Source organism: Lontra canadensis, unplaced genomic scaffold (assembly GCF_010015895.1).
Source record: "Lontra canadensis isolate GAN:19392208 unplaced genomic scaffold, GSC_riverotter_1.0 scaffold140, whole genome shotgun sequence".
NCBI lineage: Eukaryota > Metazoa > Chordata > Mammalia > Carnivora > Mustelidae > Lontra > Lontra canadensis.
The window spans coordinates 547,344-571,384 of NW_022631134.1; the positions used below are offsets into that span (position 1 = coordinate 547,344).

A 24,041-nucleotide genomic window follows, 5' to 3' on the forward strand; every position below is an offset into this window, starting at 1 on the left:
AGCATAAGAAATAACATGGAGGACATGGGGAGATGGAGAGTAGAAGGGAGTTGAGGGAAATTGGAGGAAGAGATGAACCATGAAAGAATATGAACTCTGAAAAACAATCTGAGGGTTTTGAAGGTGTGGGGGCTGGGAAGTTGGGTGATCCTGGTTGTGGGTATTATGGAGGGCACGTATTGCATGGAGAACTGGGTGTGGTGCATAAACAATAAATTCTGGTACACTGAAAAGAAATTAAAAAAATAAAAAATGTAAAAAATAAAAAGGTATTGATAAAGATACAATAAAGATAAGATAAAATAGTAAAAATGTCAAAACAGGAAAGAGAAAAGAGGGAAAATTAAAAAGAATAGGATAAGAAAAAAATAAAATTAACTTTGAAAGACTAAAGGATCATGAGAAAAAATGCCATGAATTCTATGTGTTGCTTTCCCTTAGCTCTGGAGTTCCATAGTTCTTACTGATCAGTGACCTTGTTCTTGGTTGGATGTTCTTGCTAATCTTCTGGGTGAGGAGCCTGTTGCCACGATTCTCAAATGTCTTTGCCTTAGGTGGAAATGCACTGCCTATGCCAGGGTCCAGGCTAAGTAATCTGTTCAGGTTCTCTCTCAAGAACTTTTGTTCCCTGAATGCTTTCCATATAGCTTTGGAGGACGGAATGAAAATGGCAGCCTCCCAATCTTTGGCCCCATAGGAGCTGAGAGCTAGGGGCCCTACTCCTCAGTGCTTCCTCAAAGAAAAGCAGTCACTGCTTCCCGTCTCCCTGGTCTCTGGCTGTGCTCTGTCCTCACTTGGCCTGTGACTGGGTGTTTCTGTCTCTGGCTCACAGCCCTGTTTGGACTCTCCAAACCCAGCAGATTCCTGCAGCACCTCAGCGCTACTCCTCCTGGTGCAGAAAGTAGGGGGTCTCCTCGGATCTGCTGCTTGTGATTTCCCCGCTGGAAAGAGCAGTGGCCCAATGTGCCTTAGATCATGCTTTAAGGTAACCCCGAGCTGAAAGCCCTCTCTTCCGCCCCATCTCTGCCGTCAGCTTCCCTGCTCTGATACCTGGAGCTCTGTCACACACAGACACCCCTGGTCTTTTTGTGTCCCCGCTGGTCCTGAGACCTCCCTGTCCCCACAAGGGCTCCAGCCCCGGCTTAGCCTCTGGAGCGACATTCCTCAGTGGAGCAGACTTCTAAAAGTTCTGATTTTGTGCTCTGCTGCTCTCTTAGTTGCCAGGATCCAGCCTTTCTCACTTCATCTATCTTCCCAGCCCCTGGGATTCACTTCTCTGCATGTCCCACCTTCGGAAAAGTGGTCGCTTTCCTAGAATTGCTGCTCTTCTTCTCTTCTATCTCCTGTTGAGTTTGTAGGTGTTCAGAATGGTTTGATTACTATCTAGCTGAACTCCTAGGACCTAATGATATCTGGGTCTCCTACTTCTCTGCCATCTTGCTCCTTCCCCCTCTTCTCTCTTCTCTTATTGATTTGTTCTATCACATTGATTGATTTGTGAATGTTGAACCAGCCTTGCATCTGAGAGATAAATCCCACCTGGTCATGATGGATAATATTTTTAATGTACTATTTGGATCCTATTAGCTAGGATCTTGTTGAGAATCTTGGCATACATATTCATTAGAGATATTGGTCTGAAATTATCCTTTTACATGGGGTCTTTGCCTGGTTTGGGGATCAAGGTAATGCTGGCTTCATAGAAAGAGTCTGGAGGTTTTCCTTCTGTTCCTATTTTTTGAAACAGGTTCAGGAGAATAGGTATTCATTCTTCTTTGAATGTTTGGTAGAATTCCCCAGGGAATCCATAAGTCCTGGACTCTTGTTTTTTGGGAGGTTTTTCATCATGGCTTCAATCTCATTTATTGGTGTATTCAGGTTGTCAATTTCTTCCTCTTTCAGTCTTGGAAGTTCATACGTTTCCAAGAGTGCACCCATTTCTTCTAGGTTGCTTAACTTTTGGGCATATAGTTGTTGGTAATAATTTCTGATGATTGTTTCCATTTCTTTTCTGTTAGTCATGATCTCCCCTTTTATTCATAATTTTATTAATTTGAGTCCCAAGAGGGCTTTTTAAAAAACATAGACCTTCATAGCACATATGTCAGAATATCAGTTAGCAATTTTTTTTAATACCTAATTCTATACTACCCTAGTGACAGATACATGCCAAGTGGTTAATACAAGGTTACTTTAGTTTATTCATTATATGCTTTTCTCTCCTAATACAGAACTCAATATATTAAGATATGAAATCTTTCCAATCATTTGAAAACATCAAAATGCATCTACTGATTGTTAATGAAATTCCAAATATAAAATTTAAAAAATTTACATGTAATTTACACAAATACTGAATATATAAATTCAAGGTAGATATGTCATTTACAAAGGCTTCTTCTAAACATTTCTTCAGTTAACATGACAGAGAGAATGACAGATTGTCATGTTATCCAACTTATTTGGCAGGATGGTACCTGAAGCCATATGCTAAATGTTTATATACTATAGTATAGAGTATAAAATTTGTTGAGCTTTTAAGATAGGACATGTTACTACAAAGAAATTCCTACAGTGACCTGGTTTTGCTTAATCTTAGATCATTCTTTTTTTTCCCCTCCTCCTCACATTCTTTAATGTACTTAAGCAGTAAAGTTTGAGAAAAATTGCTATGCAGTTTTGATTCAGAATCATAGATTTGGCCTTTTGCTTAGAAATGTCCACCATTTACTTGTTCAACCATAATTTGACAACCTACTATGCATAGTGTTTTATGAAGCAAGTTTTCTCTTCTTTTCCCTGCAGAAGTCCTATACTGTATACTATTCAACCTCTGTAATCCAAATTACCCCTTAAATACCTACAAATTTTTAAGCATGACTGCACCCACAGTCAACAACATGGAGGGGAGCAATGACATCCTGGACCGACCTTCAGCTCAGAGGAGAGGCACAAGTGAGTGCTGAAGGCTAGTTCCTCAGATAAAGAGCAAGCTTGCTCCCCATAATTAGGCATTTTTCCAGGTTTTGCTCAGGCAAACAAAGGAGATCTAATGTAATGAGGGTGACAATGAGTTTAAAAGCCAACTGGGATTAGTCAATGTAGTCTTAGTTGCAACCCCCCACCTCTTTTTAAGTCTGAAAGTAACATATTTTTCTGCCATTTCTGCATTCAGCTTTCTTGCTCAGCAGGTTTCCTAGAACCCAAGGGGTTTACATTATCCAGAAGAGTGTGGATGAAATCTAAGTTCCATCCACTATTGTGGGTGGGCTTGGGCAAGGGAATGAAAATGTTTGCTAAATTTAGATGGCTCATGTAATGCTCACTAACTACAACAATGTGTTTTCAGAACACTAAATTTGGAAAGACAAGCAGTTTCCCTCCTAACCAGCTTCATTCACCACTGAATTGAACAGAATTGAAAACACTTGAGAGCAGTGACTTATTTGAAGTCTTTTCAACTGCAAGATTTCCACTGGACTAAGATAAGCAAAAATCTGTGTGTGTGAACAGCTGTCAAGAGGAAGTCATTACTAATCTCTGTTTTAAAAATAGCTAACAAATTTGCATTACAGCAAACAATAGATTTTTATTTGGCAAAATTTCCCCACAAATAAATGACATGCCCAGCGGTGTATGTTGCTATTTTATTTTGACAAAAATTGACTGATTTCAAGTGGAAGTGAGACTGCCATACTAATGATTTTGGTTTGAAGAAATGCCTAAGTTAGGGAATCAATTATTTTCATTGGTATTATTGTTCCTTGCCTGGAGGAAGAATCAGCTGACTATAGCTTTCTGCCTAAGAATATATACCTGGGGAGATCCATTTGGGGGCTTTTATCTGTAGACCTCCCTGAAGAATTAATTTCTTAACCTATTTTTTTAGTTAATTGTCATCAGGATTTTTAAAAAATTCTTTTCATTTTTTCAAATTGAGAGAAGAGAATTCACTAGTCCTCTCTCATCTTTTGTCTGATTAATGTTTTTCCTTTTGTTGACTCTACTGTTTTTTATCTCTGCTCTTTTATTGAGTAATTGTTTTGGTGACTGCTATCTCATTTATTTAATGTCCTTTTCTAAACTTTGTCTTTGCAATGAGAATTGTAAACTGCAGCACGAGTGAAATCTCTACAAGGCAACCTATGCTATATTTGGGGATTAAAGAGCTGAATGAATCCCGAGAGCTCTTCAAAACTTCACTTGGTCCTTCCTGAACTATGAGGGAAGCTCTTACTTGGCTTTGATGAAAATATCAATCCTCATCTTGGCTGGCTAAAAGAGACTAAAAACAACAACAACAAAACTCCAAGAAGATTCTGTTCCCTTGTAATTCATGAACTTTATAGGTCAAATCACTCTTATAGGAAGATACTTCCAGGATAGCACAGAGAGGTTACTACTGTAACGTCTTTTATCTTACTTTCAATATGATTCAAGGTCTCTATGGAAAAAATTATAATTTTGAACTATGAAGTTAAGCTTTATCTTATTGTATATGTTGATTCATTTGTTTTGTTATCAGTGAAATTGAAATAGATATGCTTAACTCTTACCTAAGGCAAGCATCAATTTCTTTGCATGCAATCTTTTTTTTTTTTTTAAGTAAAAATTTCAGGAATCTTCCCATTTTTTTATTTTTTATTTTTTTGTTATTTTTTTTTCTTTTCAGCCTAACAGTATTGTTTTTTGCACCACACCCAGTGCTCCATGCAATCCATGCCCTCTCTAGTACCCACCACCTGGTTCCCCCAACCTCCCACCCCCCGCCCCTTCAAGACCCTCAGATCGTTTTTCAGAGTCCATAGTCTCTCATGGTTCACCTCCCCTTCCAATTTCCCTCAACTCCCTTCTCCTCTCCATCTCCCCTTGTCCTCCATATTATTTGTTATGCTCCACAAATAAGTGAAACCATATGATCATTGGCTCTCTGTGCTTGACTTATTTCACTCAGCATAACCTCTTCCAGTCCAGTCCATGTTGCTACAAAAGTTGGGTATTCATCCTTTCTGACGGAGGCATAATACTCCATAGTGTATATGGACCACATCTTCCTTATCCATTCATCCATTGAAGGGCATCTTGGTTTTTTCCAGTTTGGCGACCGTGGCCATTGCTGATATAAACATTGGGGAACAGATGGCCCTTCTTTTCACTCCATCTGTATCTTTGGAGTAAATACCCAGTAGTGCAATTGCAATCTTTCAAAGCCTATGCAAGCCTGCTTTGGTAGTTTCCAGAACTTCTATAAAATATGCAAGATTCCAGGTCAATAAAGTTGTGAACAGACTTGTTCTCTCTTGTCTGGTCCCTGTTTTAGGGAATATCACCATTATCTAATAGCTAACTAAGCCAGGATATGGAATAATAACATTTCTTCTGCCTTTTCCATTTCCCTCACTGCAGCAACAAGTCAATTCAATCCATGGATCCTCCCTCCCAAATGTCTCTCCAATGCATTTCCTTCCCTCATGTCTAGATTGCTGAAGCAGCCTCCTAACTGATCTACTTGGTTTTCTGTTATTCCTTTTATGCTCTGTAGCCAGGAAGATACTCATAAAATATAAATATTTTTATGCATCTCCTTCCCCCAATTTATAGTCTCCAGTGTTCCTGATTTCAGCACAAAGTCTAAATCCTTAAATGTCATTCAAGACCTTTCCAAATCTATATCTTAATTATTACTTCTCCATTGTCCTTTCTCACTACTACCCCCACCTTGAATCTGATGACAATTACTTGGAGCTCCCCAAATATGCCTCTTGCTTTTGGGCCTTTGCATCTGCTGCTTCCTCTGTCTAAAACAGGCTTATTGCCTGGTTACTTCCCATTCATCATTCAAGTGTCCACTTAAATGTTACCTTTCCCAAGAAGCCCTAGATTGGGTTAGGAGTCCCATTTCTTTGCTTCTGGAACTTGGGTTCAGTCAATGGTACTTGTCACACTGTCTTTCCAAACTCTTCCCAACCTATCCTAACACTGATGAGATTGTATTCTATTCACCTCTTCATGTCCAACACCTGGAACAGGGCCTGAGAGAGAGCAGGCTTGATGAACATTTGTTGAATGAGATGAATGAGTGAATGAATGAATGAATGAATGAGCATGAAGATGAACATTGACTCTTCATGTGCTTTGCTGCTTCTTTTGAGGCTGCTTTAAGGCAGTGTAACTTTCAGATATAAACCATCTCTGTATCTGCTCAGGCTTTCTTGTGAGGCACATACTAAGTACTAGACAATTATCAGCTATCACACAATAATATTCAGAGGAGCATGGACATATGTGTATGATTTTAAATCTAGAATAGGGGTTAATAAATTGGGACCTCAAGCTCAAGAACATGCAGAAGATAATACATGGCAAAACTAATCAGGATTATGTTAAAGATAGCTAATTTATCCTACAGGCAGCCTTTCCAAGAAATTCTTTCCATAAAATTACAATCACTGTGTACTATTTCATAGATATTCTGATGACACTGGACCATGCTATAGAAAAAATTTTTGAGGTCTCTAGGAGCATAGCTAATAAATGGGTAAATATTATCTCATATTGTGAATGATGACACTTCTATCTGGTTAATAGCAGTTTTTATAATGTATCATTAAGATATTTTTCCTACAGGGTTTTTTTTGTTTGTTTGTTTGTTTTGTTTTGTTTTGCTTTGTTTTCCATGCAGGGGTTGAGACCTTGGGAAGGTAAGAGGAAGAGAAAATGTCTCTTTAAAAAAAAAAATAAAAAAGATTTTTTTTTCCTTTTTACCATCATGCTGATTTCTGTACCCTGAGGTTTCTATTCCCACTTACTCTGATGATGGGTAAATTACTATAGCAGTAACTTAGACCAGCATTTTGAACTCAAGCATTAATTTGTGCCTCATTTTATTCTTCAGGTACCTCTTCAAAAACCTTAAGAAATCTGTAAGCAGTAAGTTTTAACTTTGTTGAGGGATTGAAAATGCCATTTGAAAATCTGTTCCATGGGGTGTGTCTTCAGAAAGATGAATGTTCTCACGTAAAGAGAAAATGTTTATACATAATTTCATCAGGTTCAAAGGCTCCCTGAAGCTTAGTAACCACAGGTTAAACATTTCTGTTGTGAGACAAATAAACCATAGGCCAACCTAGAACTATGGAGTTTATGCAGAAAATGTAGCTGAGCAAGGTCCCTGATCCCTGGGACACAAATATCTGTCTAGGTAAAAGGCAGGACAGAAATACATTTAACATTTAGTTATTGTTGGGAAGTTGAATAACTGTCTTCCTCTTATGTCTTTACAGTATAACATCATTATTAAAAATGCTGTGGATCTTAAATCGAGAAAAAGTTTACCATTAGAGCTTAAAATTTATAAGACCAATCACAGAGAATCTGATTAGCTCTTCCTAAAGTCCATGAATAATACCAGGTGAGAATGATGAAAAGTTTGTGAACATCAGGATCCAATCATCCGTTGAATCAACAACTTGTTGTATACCTATGCCCTGCCATGCAAATTTCGTGGAGCCTGAGTTAATTTTCTAAGGTCACAAGTTAGCTAATGGCACAACCTACCACTCTGTTTTAACTCGTAGTTTGGGACATTGTCACTATATGTTATAGCCTCCAGAAAAACATGTCATGGTGAGAAAAATTTGCAGTCCACTTTTGTGTAGAGCTATGTACTAACAAAACAAGAACACAGCTCATGTGGCACTTTTTTTTCATGAGGCATTTTTAAAGAGATAAGGAATTTAAATGGAAAGCAAGATTTCAAAACATTCAGTGTATGCCATAAAACAATTTAACTTAATCTAACGTAATCTGATGTGGTTTTTCCGGGGGCCTTGACTATAATTTACTTTTCCTCAATTTTGTTCAAGTACTTTTGCTCAATCTGGTGTTCTATAGAACACTTTTCTCTCAAGATACTTAGTGCACAAAAGATTCTGTGGCTAAATAAATTTGGGAAATGTTTCATATTATAGTTTCTGTTTGGTGTTTTAAAAAGCATACAAGAACATTAAAGGTTCTGGGAAGTCCTGCAGTAAAACATAATAGCAAAAATCTTATTTGTCTTTAAATCTGTATTTCTCAAAGTCATCACACCTCAGAACACTTCCCTAATGTAACACTTATGAAAATTCCACACAACCTATGTTCTGCAGCACATATGACAAGAAATTCTGCTGTAACTTTACAAGTCTTCAGTCTCAGCTCCCGTTTTCCAATGATTGTTTGAAACACAGAGCAACTATTTTATGAAAGCCTGTTGCTTTGGCAGGCTTTTCGATTCAGTTATGAAAACAATGCTAGCTAAAACCACTCTCCATTTCTGTTTTTCAAGGTCTTCTCTCTACATTACACTGGCTTGATGTACTGCTATTTTTATTTCCATTCTTCCCACCATTTCCATTTCAGAAATTTATTAAAAGGAAATAATTATATATGGGAATAATTATTTAATGTATTTGATAATAAAATGTCAAAAACAATATAATTTCTAGCAATAGGGGGATGGATAAGTAAATTGTCCATACAATAAAATGCTATAAAAAAAATCACATCTGTCAAAGGCCATTTAATGATGTGGAAAGGCCATGATATGTTTTTAGTGATATACATAAGGTAGATCACGTGAGGGCATCATTCCAGTTTTGTAATATATTATATATAGGTACACATATTTTCACACACACACATAAAAAACTTAAAGGGCATACCTTAATATGTTCAGTTATTTATCTCTGAGGAGACTAAATTTTTATTAATCATTTTTTAAAATTTATTTTCAACATAACAGTATTCATTGTTTTTGTACCACACCCAGTGCTCCATGCAATCTGTGCCCTCTCTAATACCCACCACCTGGTTCCCCCAACCTCCCACCCCCTCACCTCTTCAAACCCTTCAGATTGTTTTTCAGAGTCCATAGTCTCTCATTGTTCACCTCCCCTTCCAATTTCCCCCAACTGCCTTCTCCTAACTCCCCATGTCCTCCATGCTATTTGTTATGTTCCACAAATAAGTGAAACCATACGATAATTGACTCTCTCTGCTTGACTTATTTCACTCAGCATAATCTCTTCCAGTCCCGTCCATGTTGCTACAAAAGTTGGGTATTCATCCTTTCTAAATTTTTTATGTTTTTAAGTGTTTAAAAGAAATTTTACAACAAATATGGTCTTCATTTAAAACACAAGAAAACAAAAATACTATTGAATATGTGGGTTTTACATCTTTAGCTCAAACTGGAAAAACACACCTGTTCAAATATGGGCTGATATAGTCCTTATACATATTTCATCCAAACAGAGATTACCAAATAGTTTTGATTCTTTAACCTCCAAATTATTGTTCTTACTTCTTCTAGGCTCCATGAAGGTAATAATACTCTTTCCCTAGAATTATGGTTCTTTTTCTCAATTAAGATGTTTTTAAAACCAGTATGTTTTTTAAAACTGATTTTAGAAAGACTATTTACACTTCAAAAAAGATTTGTGTTACTTTCTTATAGGAGATCATTTTTATAGGTAATACAAAATAATATATATGCAAATTTGTATGGTGGGTTCTCCACATAGACATACCCTTGAAATAAAAGGATGAAATGGATCTCAAATTCTATGACTTTTTAATTGCTGATCATTTGTAAAGACTATTTTCTCTTGGCAATAGATGTGATAGTTTTTATGGTACAGGAAGGTGGTCAGATGTATTTGAAGGAAAATGAGACTTTCATGAGACTTTTAAAAGAAGGAGGAATTTTAATGCCTGCCAGAACAAAACTTTTAGTAGCTTTTAAAGGAAGATGAAATAATCACATTCATTGTAATGTGATTTAACTTAATGTATATGTGTATATATACATATACGTGCATTTGTGTCAGGTAATCTTTTTTTTTTTAAGATTTTATTTATTTATTTGACAGAGATCACAAGTAGGCAGAGAGGCAGGCAGAGAGAGAGAGAGGAGGAAGCAGGCTCCCTGCTGAGCAGAGAGCCTGATGCAGGGCTTGATTCCAGGACCCTGGGATCATGACCTGAGCTGAAGGCAGAGGCTTTAACCCACTGAGCCACCCAGGCGCCCCTGTGTCATGTAATCTTAAATGTCTTGCATAACATTTTAAAAAATACTGGATATATAAAGTAATAGATAAATGTGACCAATAATTATGAAATAAAGCAGCCAAAAGAAACAAATCCCAGATGACTTAGATGTTAGAATTAGCAGCACTAATTTTAAATTAGCTATTATAAATATATTTAAGAATTAAAAAGGAAAGATGTATATAGGAAATGTACAATGGGAAATCTCAAAAAAATGGAAACTATAAAAAAGAACCAAATGGAATTCTAGAACTAACAAATGCACTGTCTAAAATTGAAAAATTGATTCAAAAATTAAAAAAATTGATTGCATTGTATTAACACCAACCTGGAAATTGGAAAAAAAAAAAGAAAGTCTAGTGAACTTGAAGATAGGAAAATAGAAATTATCTATTCTGAAGAATGGAGAGAAAAAATATTTTAAAGAAAAGAAAGAATATATTGTTAGTGACCTATGAGACCATATAAACTGGTCTAAAGAAACTGTAATTGGAGCCACAGTAGTAGAGAGATTGAATAGGATAGAAAAATATACCTGAACAATTAATGACCTAAAATCCCCCAAATTTGGAACACCAACAATAGTCCATAAACACATTATGGTCATTTGCTGGAAATTAAAAATAAAAAGAAAATGAGAGCTATTCACTAATTTCAGTTTTTCAAACTTAAATATCTCTATTCTTAATACATTTTTCTATTTTTAATATTACTTCAGGGAGCTTATATGAGTGATCTTTCATAAGCATGATAATTTAAATAATAAGGAAAATAAAGAATTGGAACTCAAATCAAAATTTGTAGAACTTCAAATCCAGCACACTTTTACAACTGTATTTTAGAAAGTAAGAAAACAATCTCCACTTTCCTTTTAGGTCTTAACATTGACAGAAATAACTTAGAGGAAAAAAAAAAATCTAAGTGTGGATTGGCTGTCTATCCTAGGACGGTTTTCACCCTGTTGGTTGCTATCGGTCTAAATAGCCACTTCCACCCACTCCAGACCATAAGCTCCACACAGGTAAGGGATTATTTTTTTGCTCTTTATTCAGGGATTGTAGGATGTAGATGAGTGACTGACACATCACAGGTACTCATTGAGTAAATGAAAGAATGAGATCAAAATGAAGGCAAAAGTTTTTGTGATTTTGGTTTATTTCATATTTGGCACTTGTTTTATTAACAAGCCAGATGTAATGTTTTCAGATATTTCCTTGAGATGTTCTAGTGAACATCTTAATGCAGACTATACTAAATAATAGACCTACTGGCACGAAGTTAGAATTGTAAATAGGTCAATGATTTCTGTTGCTTTCACTGCTCACCTACACATTATTTTACCTGGAGAGAAAAAATAAAGAAAAAGGCCAATCAAGTCCCCAGAATTTACTGATGCCTCTAATTTAGTCTTCTTGCTGGGGCAGTTTTCCCACAATTTATGCTTCATTTCATGTAGTGTCTTGAAAAATCTATAAGGTGACTTACTATATCCCAGTTCCTTACCATTCCTATTGGTGCACTAACAGTCATGTGCATTGTTTCAAAAGTCAGTCCATTATATTATCAATCAGAGTGTAAACAAGAAAGCAGAAACAACCTTCAAGACTTTTCAACAGAGTGAATTTAATTCAGGGAATTTATCAAATAGGTGATGGAATTTCTGAGAGCTGAAGTAACAGAGTTAAACAGAGTTAAGCAGCATGAAACCACTACCATCTATAGGCTAGAAAGATGAAACATGTAGCAGTACTCCTGCCCAGGGGGTTATTAAATGGAAGCTAAGACAAATTTGCCAAACAATGAAACCAAGGAGCTGGAGCCATAGAGGAGAAGCAATTGCTGAGAAGCTGCCTTCTCAGGTAGGTAGAGAGGAGAAGTGCCTTGGCTGCTCTCTCCCACCACATTCAATCTCTGGTCTGTGTCTTTCTCTTCAAAACTCAGGCAGAAGACAGCTGATCTGGGATCCTGGGAAACACAGACTGTAGGGTTTAGTCTCTCCCTCTATCAGAGAGCTGAGCCCAAAAAAAGACAAGGAATGGGGCCAACATGCCCAGGCTCCCTGCCACAGCACCTACAGGTGTATTAATTGTTTCTAAAATATAAAGCATTTTCCCCCAAAGTTTCTATGTAGTTTTAACTGTTTGATGCCATGTTGCAATGGTTCTGCAATTCTAATTGATAGTTACTTTGGGGGGGGGGGAACATTTACAGGACCATCTGGTAGAGACCATTGGAAACTAGAAAAATCTTTAAAAAATAGAAGTTGCCTAATGCAGTCCTTGCTCATCTCATCATGGATTTTTAGGCATTTGATTGAAATATGCCAATAAAATGACTTTTGAAATGTTCCCTTTTCCAAGTTTCTGAGCCAGAAACAGAAGGCTTATCTTCCTGTTAGCATAGGCTACTGTTGTAGTAGGTTCTTAATCTGAAAAGCATAATGAAAAGAAAATACATCATGTTATGAAAGTTATTTGAAACTTACATTGCTATAGGACTAACTCTGAAAAATTCCTTAATATTCAAAAAATCAAGAAACCCAAGAGGAAGTTAAGTGCTTGAATCCTTATCTCTGCTATTGCAGATCATGTCATTGGATACTCCAGAAAATGAATATGTCTTGAAGTGCATGGAGTGTGTGATTAAGTCCCTGAGTAGGGTGAGTATGACATAATAATGCTTGACAAACGCTTGAAGAGCTTAAATAGCAAGTAAGGAAGAAAATGGTTTCCTGTAGCATAAGGAGTTAGAACTTGAAGTACCAAAATGGAATTGACAAATGGAAACATTTGAATGACTTTCTAGAAATATTTCCTAATGGAGCCAGAAGTTAAGACAGTGGAATTCGTTTTCCAGAGGGAAGTGATTGGAGCAGATGTTTCTGAAGTAAGCAAAAGAAAAAGCATCGGAGAATATACCACAAGGAATATACCTAAGGTGTCAGCTATTATTAACTCTTTTCTTTAGGTTCAGCATTAGAAATGGCAATGTTAGATCTGCATCCAATGAAGTTTATGTACACGTATACACATATAAACCTCCCAGAGTTTAGGGAGGTTAAAAACGGCTTGTTCAAGGTGCACACTGGGTTAGTGCTGGAGCTGGGTCTTCAACCTAAACTCTCATTCAACATCAATACTCTTGCTGCTACAGTATAGAGCCTTGGGATCAGGAAGAGTCACTCACAACAAATCCAAGCTATGGTTGATACTGGAAGAGTTCCATATTTTTGGAGCTGATGTGTATTTGTCTACAACAAAAGGAAAATACCACCCCTTTCCAAACATCTAGGGAATTGTAACAACTGATTTCTTGGTTTTAGAGAACAAAATTTATTCTGGGTAGTTTAGGCAGAAGGTTTATTACAGAGCATAAGGTAGTTTGCAGAATGTGTCAGAGGCTAGAGAACTGAGTAGTCATGCTACCAAAATTTGTGGGATCTGGGCAAAAGTACAAATTGATACCCACATAACATGTCTAAGTACTTAAAAGTTAAACATCAGCTTCAGTTTGTTAAATAAAATGTATGCTATGTTCCCACTTTGAGAAAGTTACCTCCTAAATTACCTGGGAGGTCAAGATAGAGCTTAAAATTTTGACTCTTTTGGGTTCCTCACCAAAGCATAATGGTATGGGAAAAGCATGACCAAGTCCCCAACCCAGATTTCCCACCCTTCTGTTTTTCAATCTCTGGCTTCATTCTGTGCTGCAAGGGACTCTTTTCAGCATATGTGTGGACACTGCACCCCACATATACAAGCTCTGTCTATACCCTTGGAAGCCAGCTGCCCTGTGGCCACCCTCAGACCTAAAGGTGCCCACAGTAGTGGTTTGGTTCACTTTCAGGAGAATGAGCTCCAGGAAAGAGACCCACACAGACTCTGGAAGCAAGTTTAGGGCCATTTAGGTAAGGAATCTGGGTCCATGGTTTCCAGGGCACAGTCTGGGGCTAAAGCTCCAGTTAAGTATGTATCACTGGCCCCACATACTCCTCACTCAGTGTTTAGGAGATGGCCAGAGGAGGGCCAGAGCAAGAGCCTGTGAAGTGTTGGGCCAAGATTAAGAGATTCTTTCACCTAGACTAAAGATGGAAACAAGCATAGGTCCTGCTTGTTCAGAAAGAATGCAGCCTGATGAGCTGCCAAACCACACCAAGGGACTTGTTTCAAGAAACCTGACTGCCACAGACACCTGCTGTTCAGTAGTTTTGATGCTACGTACTAACCTATAGAACCTTCCTCACAGCTGCCTCAAGAGAATCAAACATTTCTGTAGTGATACTGGCTGGGCAGTCCAGTCTCTTCATGTAAGGCTATAATCCCACAGTGTTGATTTCTGCATTTCAGGTTTTGTGCAGGTGTATCTGCTTAGTGGAACCTAAATCAATGTGGAAACTTAGTGGCAAATGTAGCTTGGTCTTTATAGTTTCTATTACTCAGGAAAATATATTAGAAGTAGATTGAAATCAGTGACCACATGAAACCAAACCTCTTTGAAAAAAACCATTGATTGAGAAACAAATAGAAACAACTTAGATATATATTGATTTTTTTAGATGATAAAACCACCATTATGGATTTATTTGTAATGGCTTTTGGAGCATTCTGCTGTAAAGGATTCTGAGGCTTTCCCTGAACCCAGAGAGAAAAAGCACTTTTTTTGATTTTTGATATCTTCCATGATTGTGGGAGGAGCTGAGGTAATGCCTATGCCATTTTTGGAGGCAGGACTATCTCTTAGACATACGTATATAGGCCCTGAGTAAGGTTTTGTTAAATGAATGACTAAACTGTAAATAAGTGAATTATAGCTAGGACCTTAGGCAGGAATTAAAATGATTCTGAGTTCTTCTACTTTCTAATCCTAATCTTTTTAATTTTATGATACCACAGGGACCTAGAGAAGAAAAGAGATATAATTATGGGGGATCAAAGAAAGTGACATTTGTAGAAGTTAAGGAGGCAGGAGAGGTTTCCCTCATTTAGCTGAAGGAGAGGCAGTGTTGAATGGTGTGGTCAAGATTCTCTTAACCTTCTTCCCATCCTCTCCAATGTTAGCTAAGGTAATACTACCTGTTTTAACAAACAAACCCCCAAATTTCAGTGGCTTAGCATGATAAAAATGTGTTCTCTTTCCCATAGTAATCTGATGCAGGTGCTTCTTGTCAGAGGGGGAACATGTTTCAGACTGAAGAAGCTGCCATGTTGCTCTGGTCATCGACATGTAAAAAGCATATGGGAGAAGGGAGTAGGAGAAAGGGATCTTTGGTTTTTAACCACTTTACTTCAAGAAGTGACCCACATCACTTGTCATATTTCCTTGGTGAGCACTAGTCCTTCGGCCCCATGGGGATGCAAGGGTGGGCTGGGATATACAGTGTCTGTCTGGGCAGCTGCTTCCCAGCAACAGCTGTGTGTCTGTTCTCCTGCAAGTATGCTCCATGGACTGGCAACATCAGATTCACCGGGGAATCTGTTAGAAATGCACATTTTTGGGGCTTATCCAGGATTACTAAATTAGGAAGAATGGAGGTGGGGCCAGGGCATTTTAATAAGCCTTACACAGGATTTTTATGGATGCTCATGTGAAAAGCCCTGACCTCTGGTGGACAGCTTGTCATTTCTGCCCTACTGCCTGTAGTGACTGCATTCCCGCACATCAATATTTGAAGCCCCTCCCTGAAGGAGGAGGACTTCCTACTTCTTTAAAAGTTGGGCTTTATTTTGTGACTTATTTGGACCAATAAAATGTGAGAGAAATGAGCATGGTCACTTCCCTGTGGAGGTTTGAAGAGCCTGCATGTGCTTTGCTACTCCCTCTTTCTGTCACTGTGAACCGCAAGAAGCAGATAATAGCTCCTCTGTTACCCTAGATCCCGGAGTGAGGAGAGCAGACGGCATAGAGTGGAGTCCCAGCTGACTGGCAGTGAAAATGTAGCATGAGAAAGAAAGAGACCTTTGTTGTTTTAAGGTTTGAAATTTTGGGGTTGTTCATCCCAGCAGCATTGTTCAGACTGCTATGCCTCCTTTCCTCCAACCTACAATGCTGACTGGGACTTTTTATGAATGGCTTTGCAAAGTTTACCTCCAAAGGGTTATATCCCCCTTGACACTACATTCAAAATTTTGGCATGCTATCCTCAAGGGAATGGTGTTTTTGGCTTTTGTACATCTACCCTCTGCCTTATTTTATTCCTTTTCATTCTTACTTCAAGTATTGATAATATCTAGAAACCTTAACCATCTGCACAGTAGAATAACCTCAAGTTTGCTCTGGTTTTGACCTGATTTTTCCTTTGTTAACATTTGTGAAAAGAATCATGCAGAATATCACTTACGTAGATTACTTGCTCCATCTTCTAGGCCCCAGTCTATTGTCTTTCTTTTCTAGGTTCAAGAGTTCAGTTCTATTGGGTGATAATAATTTGATGTCTTGAGAATCCAGTACAAGGGATTCAAAGACAAATCAAATCACAAAAAGCTTGGATTGTTAGATTAGAAGCATATCTTCTTAAATGGCTAGCTAAAATTGGATTTAAACTTGATCAGCACATATAGTAACACGTATTACATATGATTGGCAGCAGGCACCGGCACAGATAAGTCTGGAATCATGTATGTAGCGCTGGGGTAGCACTAGTATATGCTAAGCTTGGGGTAGTACTAGTATAAACACACTGTGTTTCCTAATCATGGCTTCCTGGCCAGTAGGATCAAGAAGGGCAGGTGGCTTGGGATTAAACCTGAGAAGTAACCAATATACAGTAAAATGTCAGCTACCTATCTAGAACATTACGGAAATGAGTTGATCTGGTTACAAAGTTCATATGTATAAAAATAGGTTCATTTAAACTATTTCTGGTGAACATCTTTGGAAATACAGGTATACTTCTCTGCTTTATTAAATATAACATTCTAATTTGATCTCGCTCTGATGACTCAATCATAAATTATTCTAAAGTGCTGTAAGAGAGCCTGTTGAGTTCAGGGCTCTGTGTTTGAACCTGTAGGAGTTCCGGTTTGGAGTTCTGGTATCAACTTTTCAGAGTTTTCCTGTCATCAAGTCTCAGGCTGCCAGCTGTCACTTTCTGATGCTGCCAGTGTGTGTCTCCCTGGTGACCTGCTGCCTCCAGGATACTTTGAACTGGGAAACTAAACAATCATTCTCATTAAAGTTGTGCCTAAAATATAAGCAAATGGACTCTAAGTGTGAGCCCCAGGAGCATTTCCATGTGCATAAAGTTCATGAGCTTTATTATATCATCTTTGCTTTATCAGTGGCCCCATTTCTTTCTTTTTTTTTCTTTTCTCTTTATTGTTTGCTTGCTTGCTTTCTGTCTTTCTCTCTCTTTCCTTCCTTCTTCCCTCCCTCCCTCTCTTCCTTCGTTCTCACCTTCTTTGCTTTCTTTCACTCTCCCTTCCTTCCTTTCTTCCTTTTTCTATCTCTCTCTCTCTCAGGAAAGTAAGATTGCTTCATTACTGAGTTTCATGCAAGTTAGATGTTTCTTTTCATCAGGTCTACTCTGATCATGGATGATAGAATATTGACTAGAGGTGGGATGTCATAGCCCTATGGAGCTAATGAAAAACCTAGCCATTATACTTTGCATTTTTAGAGTTCTTTATACTGTTCAGAATGTTCTCCCTACTGGCATTTGCATCTGTCATTTTGATGTAATGCTAACATTGTATCATTTTGGTAGTCATAATGGCTATAAAGTTGTCTTAAACTAATCTTGCTAATAAGTTAAAAAAAAAGACTTAGTCTTACAGAGAAAAGTAAAAATGTCTAGCCTGTTGCTTGTTTTATTCTTTCTAAACATTTGCCTTTTCCTTTTCTAGGTTGCGTGGCCTTGTGAGAAAGACCTAAAATTATCATCTCTTGTTTTGTTTATAGGTGCCCAAGGTAGATAACAACTATAGGCCCCTCTCTCCTCTTTGATTCTCTGCATGGAGGAAAAGATGGGGAAAAAGTGTACAATGGTATGTTCATGTGACAAAGAAGGTGGTAGGAACACAAATAATGTCATACATTCAATGCAATGATTAGAATTCTCTACATGTAATTCCTTCTGAAAAGCATTAACAAAGGCTCTTCAAAGCTGTGTCTTTTTATCAGCCATAGAACTTTATAATCTATGAGCACCTGGGTTGTTAAAATGTGTGTGATAGGAAAGGAAGTGACCCCTGCCAACCTGTGCCTCAAATAAGCTTGTTTCATGCTGGGAGAAAACCATTTGGTCACACACAGAAGAAAAGATGCACCCTTTCAATTCTTCCCCTGACAGATGTGGAAGGTATGATTTATCACACAAGGCCAAGACCTTTTGTGTGACTGGGATTACGCTAAACATTCCAGACATCTTTTGTGCCCCTTCTCTGCGTCAAGACACAACCTGTGGCTCTACTGCAGGGATGTGGGGAGAACAGAAAACATATGTTTACAGTTACTAAAGTAGCAGTGGAGGGTTGTAGACGACTTGTCAGAGCTATAAAAGCTGGGCATGGAGTCTCAGAAACCAAAGGAGGTTGCCTGGCTGGGATGGGAATATGCAGGGCCATGAAAAGCATGAAAAGAAACCGCCATTAAATGAAAACCAGTCCTTGTGCCCATATGATAGCATTCCTGCTGGTAGACTTGGCCTCCAGGGCTGTCTTCTGGGCTCTAGGCCCTAATAGCAGACTGAGGGACAGATGGGCTGTCAGAGCAATTCAACCAACTAGGGCTTGTTTCATGGAGTAGGAAGAGCAAGAATTGGTTTTCTGTCCATCCATCTATCCTTTCTTTCCACATAGAACTGAGAATCATTTCCCAAAATGCACATCTGGTCATGTTACTCTATTTTGAAATCCTTTCCTGGCTTTTCTATCAGGGTGAAGCCTGGACTGCTGAATGTGGCCTCTCTGCTTCTGCACAATGGGGCTCTATGTACTTCTCTGGTGACATCGCTTATCCTTTCCCTTCACCTTGTACATTCGTGTTGCACAAGCTTCTTTCAGTAATTTCAAAGAAATCATGCTTTTCCTTTCTTCTGGGGCTTTGGGTAAGTTGTTCTTTTTCTTTCTTTTCTCTCCTTTTCTTTCATTACTACTGTCTTCCATCACTTCCCTCAGAAAGTCTCACTTTAGGGAGTATTGGGTCCTAGCATGAATGATCTCATAGCAACTTCTAGTCTCCTATCAGGGCCCAGAAGTAAGTGCTACTATCTTTCATTCATTTATCTTCCTACTATAACCTAAGCTCTTTGAGGGCATTGATGATACCTATAATGCCTAGCATTATATCTGCCACATCATATAAATTTAGCAAATGGTAGCTTTATAAAATGTATGACCAAGATTGGCAATAGAGTTTAAAGTTTGGGTTTTGATGTCAAACTATTTATATCTATTTTAGTGTTACCTCTTATTAAATGCTTGATTTGGGGCAATTACTTCATCTGCCTCTGCCTGGGATTTCTTGTCTGTTAGGTGGGAATGATAATATGTACTTCTTAGGATATAGTTAAATGAGATAACACACAGCAAACACCTAGATTAGTACCTAGCACATAGAATACACTTAGTTATATAAAATTATAATTAAGTGTCTTCTACATGCTCAGGGTTCTGAACTTGAACCTGTGGTAGAATACAAAATGTATAATCTACAAATCACTATAGGGACTAGCTTAATCCTTCTAAACCTCATAGATGCCTGTCTGAGACGAGATGAGGACCCACACAGACTCTGGGAGACGTCTTGCCTTGAATCTGCTTTAGGGGTTTGGGACCTCATGTTCTCTGCTAATCTAGTATGATTGCCTTTACAAGCTCAACTCCTCCCTATTGCTCAGGTCAGATCTCACTGCTAGAGTTCTTACCTCATTCTCTTGTGTCTTTATTTTTTCCTAGAACCCTAGTACTTCTGAAAACAGGGCCAGTATTTGTCACTACCTGACCCCTTCTGGTATCCTGATGGCTAGAGTCCTATTCCTAAAGCTCAGGCCTCTGGGACCATGCTACTTCTTTGATGCTGTCTATTCATATTACCTTTGTCTGGAATGATCATCACCACATTCTACCTGCCTGAATTTTTTATGGCACTGCTTGCCTGCCTGCCTGGACTGCTACCTTTTCTCTGCATGGTTTGTACCCCTGGTGGCCTATCAGGGAAGTAGCAGGATCTGCCTTTTATTCCTTCTTTACCCTACTTTATGTCATAAATCCCTCAGTCTGAGACTCCTTTCTCAGTTTCATCTTGCCACCACACAAACTCCTGTTTAGAGAGCTCCCCCCTTCAAAAAACTACACTGTCTTAGGGGACGTAAGGCATGTCCTTAAATGAAAAAGAAAGCCAAAAGTCAGAAAGGCCTTGGAACACTGGTAGAAGTTATCTGCTTATAACAATACTTTAAGCACAGCAATGAAAATACTTATGTTCAGTGAAGTCTATACTGACACTCCAGGAAAGAGTCAGACTAACAGCTTATTGTAAAACATGCAAACTGTGTCTCCACAGGGTGGCCATCATGGGATTCTTGACTCCCTCCCAGCTCTTACTAGGAATGGAGAAATCCTTCCCTTAACACCAGAGTACGTAACTATGGGTGCAGGAAAGACTCCAACTTTCCACTCAAAAACCTTATGTGACTTGCCATCCATTTCATCGAGAATGCCTTTTTGTGCCATTCAAGGGATTATAATTGAGACAACCAAATTCTTAGTGAGACCCTATAGTCTGATATAGGCAAAATAGGCAGCTTGGAGAACAATTGAGAATGGAAAAGAATAAAAACACAAAGTTGGAGAAGAAAACAACTTGCTGCTGTTTTATTTCTCTGTTACATAGTCTTTCAGATGTTATGGTGGTTTAATCAAAGTTGGGTAAATCTCTTTCTTTTTAAGGAGTCAAGTATAAAGACCACTAATTTCACAATCATTCAACTGACTGGAAATGACCATTCATTTTTATTTTTAATTATGTTCAGTTAGGTACATCATTGGTTTCTGATACAGTATTCAATGATTCATTAGTTACATATAACACCCAGCTCTCATCACAGCATGTGCCCTCCTTAGTACCCATCACCCTGTTACCCCATCCCCCAACCCCCTCCCTCTGAAGCCTTCAGTTTATTTCCCAGGGTCCATAGTCTCTCATGGTTCATCTCCCTCTGATTCCCATCCCCGCTTCAGATTTCTCTCCCTTCCCCTGTAGTCCTTCATGCTATTGCTTATGTTCCACATATGAGTGAAACCATATAATTGTCTTTCCTCTGCTTGACTTACTTCACCTAGCATGATCCCCTCCAGTTTCATCCATGTTGATACAAATGGTGGGTCTTCATCCCTTCTGATGCTGAGTAATATTCCATTGTATATATGGACCACATTTTTATCCATTCATCTGTTGAAGGGTATCTTGGTGCCTTTCACAGTTTGGCTATTGTGGACATTACATGTTTATAATTCTTTTGTCTCTTTGGAAATTTATTTGAATGGAGAAAGTGTTTGCTCTTTAACATTGCCCACTGAAGGCAAAAGGGGGAAATTTTCTTTTTTCTTTTTTGAAAAAATTTAAATAAAATTTCAATCAGTTAACTTACATTTTAATATTTGTTTCAGGTGTACAATTTAGTAATTCAACACTTCCATACATTACCTGGTGCTCATCACAGCATGTGCACTCCTTAATCCCCACCACCTATTCAACCCATCCCCCTAATCCTCTACTCTCCAGAAACCATCAGTATGTTCTCTATAGTTAAGAGTCTGTTTCCTGGTTTGTTGCTCTCTTTTTTCCCCTGTGATGGCTTGTTTTGTTTCTTAAATTCCACATATAAGTGAGATCATATGGTATTCATCTTAATCTGACTGACTATAATGCTATTTTGCTTAGCATTATACTTTCTAGCTCTATCCATGTTGCTGCAAATGACAAGATTTCATTCTTTTTGATGGCTAAATAAAATTCCATTGTGTGCATATGTGTGTGTGGGTGTGGGTGTGGGTGTATCACCCCTTCTTTATCCATTCATCTATCAATGGACACTTGGACTATTTCCATAATATGGCTATTATAAATAATGCTGCTATAAACACTGGGGTCCATATATCCTTTTGATTAGTATTTTTGTATTCCTTGGATAAATGCTTACTAGTGTAGTAGCTGGATCATAGGGTAGTTCTATATTTTAACTTTTTGAGGAAACTGTTTTTGCAGAGTTGCTGTACCAGTTTACATTCCCACCAACAGTGTAAGAGGGTTCTCTTTTCTCCACATCCTTACCAACACCTGTTGTTTTTTCTTTTATTGATATTAATCATTTTCACAGGTATGAGGTGATATCTCATAGTAGCTTTGGTTTGTATTTCCCTGATGGTGAGTCATGTTGAGCATCTTTACATGTGTTTGTTGGCCATCTGGATGTCTTCTTTGGAAAAATGTCTACTCATGTATTTTGTGCATCTTTTAATTGGACTATTCATTTTTTGGTTTGGACTTTTTAAGTTCTTTATATATTTTTATTATTTTGGATACTAATCCTTTATCAGATATGTCATTTGTGAACATCTTCTCCCATTCTGTAGATTGCCTTTCAATTTTGTTGATTGTTTCCTTTGCTGTCCAGAAGCTATTTATTTTGATGAAGTCCCAATAGTTTTTTTTGTTTGTTTGTTTGTTTTTTTTTTTTTGGTTTTTTTTTTTTTTTTGCTTTTGTTTCCCTTGCCTCGGAAGATATATCTAGTAAGAAGTTGCTATGGCCAATGTCAGAGAAGTTACTGCCTATGTTCTTCTCTGGGATTATAATGGTTTCATGTGTCACATTTAGGTCTTCAATATATTTTGAATTTATTTTTGTGCATACACAAAAATATAAGAAAGTGGTCCAATTTAATTCTTTTGCATGTTGGTGTCTAATTTTCTCAGCACCATTCGTTGAAGAGGCTTTTACCCATTGGATATTCTTTCCTGCTTTCTAAAAGATTAATTGATCATACAGTTGTGGAGGAAATTTTCTCTTTCAGTTAGTGGTCTGAAAGTTCTGTTTGCAGAAAATAAGAATATAAGAAAGGGTTTTAATGTTAGACAGATCTAAGTTTAAATATCTCCACATTTTTCTCTCTTTGAACTGCATCCACACAATGGAAGGAATGATATCAATCTTAGAGTTTTTCTGTAAGGATTAAATTATGGAATGTATATGAAGTTTCTGGCACAATGAAAATACATCTAGGGACATAATCAATTAATTCTCAGTTGTTCTTGCTAATTAGGGTCAGTGCACATGGAAGCAGGTTTACTTCATGAAGAATGCTTTATAACATGGCCATCTTTGACTACAACTTGGTGAAATATACTTTCTCAGCAGTAAACACCAGAACTTTTCCACTGGCTCACTTGGGTGATCTCCTTTTCCTTTATTTTTTTGCCTTCTGCTTCCAGATATGCAAAGGTCATTCTTACCTGTGTAAATAACCTGGTTGATCATGCCAAAAACTAATGTTTATTTAATTTTCCCCAAATTTTTTTCTCTTAATTCCTTCTTGACTACCTAGAAGAATTATCATTTTCTTTTTTTTTTAATTTTTCTAATTTAAATTCAGTTTAGTTAACATACAGTGTATTATTAGTTTCAGGGTTAGAATTTAGTGATTCTTCAGTTGAATATAACACTCAGTGCTCATTACATTAAGTGCCCTCTTAAACACCCATCACCCAGTTACCCCATCCCTCCATCCACCTCCCTTCAGATGGAACTAGAGGCTATTATGCTAAGCAAAATAAGTCAGTCAGAGAAAGACAAATACCATATGACTGTCATTTTCTTATTATTGTAACAACACCCAAAGTCTCTTTACCACTCTTTAAGGTCCTCCTTTCAGTTTTTTTCTCTGTCTTTGATACTATCATTCTCTTACTTATTTATTCATTCATTTATCCATTTATTCATTTTTTTCATTAAT

At 37.7% G+C, this 24,041-nt stretch overlaps 1 protein-coding gene across 7 annotated transcripts in view; it reads left to right on the forward strand.

Moving 5' to 3' along the window:
* METTL15 (methyltransferase like 15) overlaps positions 1-24,041 on the forward strand; it is a 309,773-nt gene that overhangs the window by 232,962 nt on the left and 52,770 nt on the right. For 2 of the 7 annotated variants that reach the window (XR_004380946.1, XR_004380947.1), the window contains exons 6-7: positions 6,896-6,923; positions 12,677-12,751. Coding sequence is in view for 4 of the 7 variants with exons in the window: in XM_032843436.1 (XP_032699327.1) it covers positions 6,896-6,923; positions 12,677-12,751; positions 13,780-13,989 (313 nt within the window). In the remaining 3 variants the exon portion in view is untranslated. Of the gene's footprint in view, positions 1-6,895; positions 6,931-7,283; positions 7,412-12,676; positions 12,752-13,779; positions 14,000-17,988; positions 18,052-24,041 lie in introns of those variants that run through there. The other 5 variants (XM_032843436.1, XR_004380948.1, XM_032843437.1 and 2 more) reach the window with 5 other exon arrangements.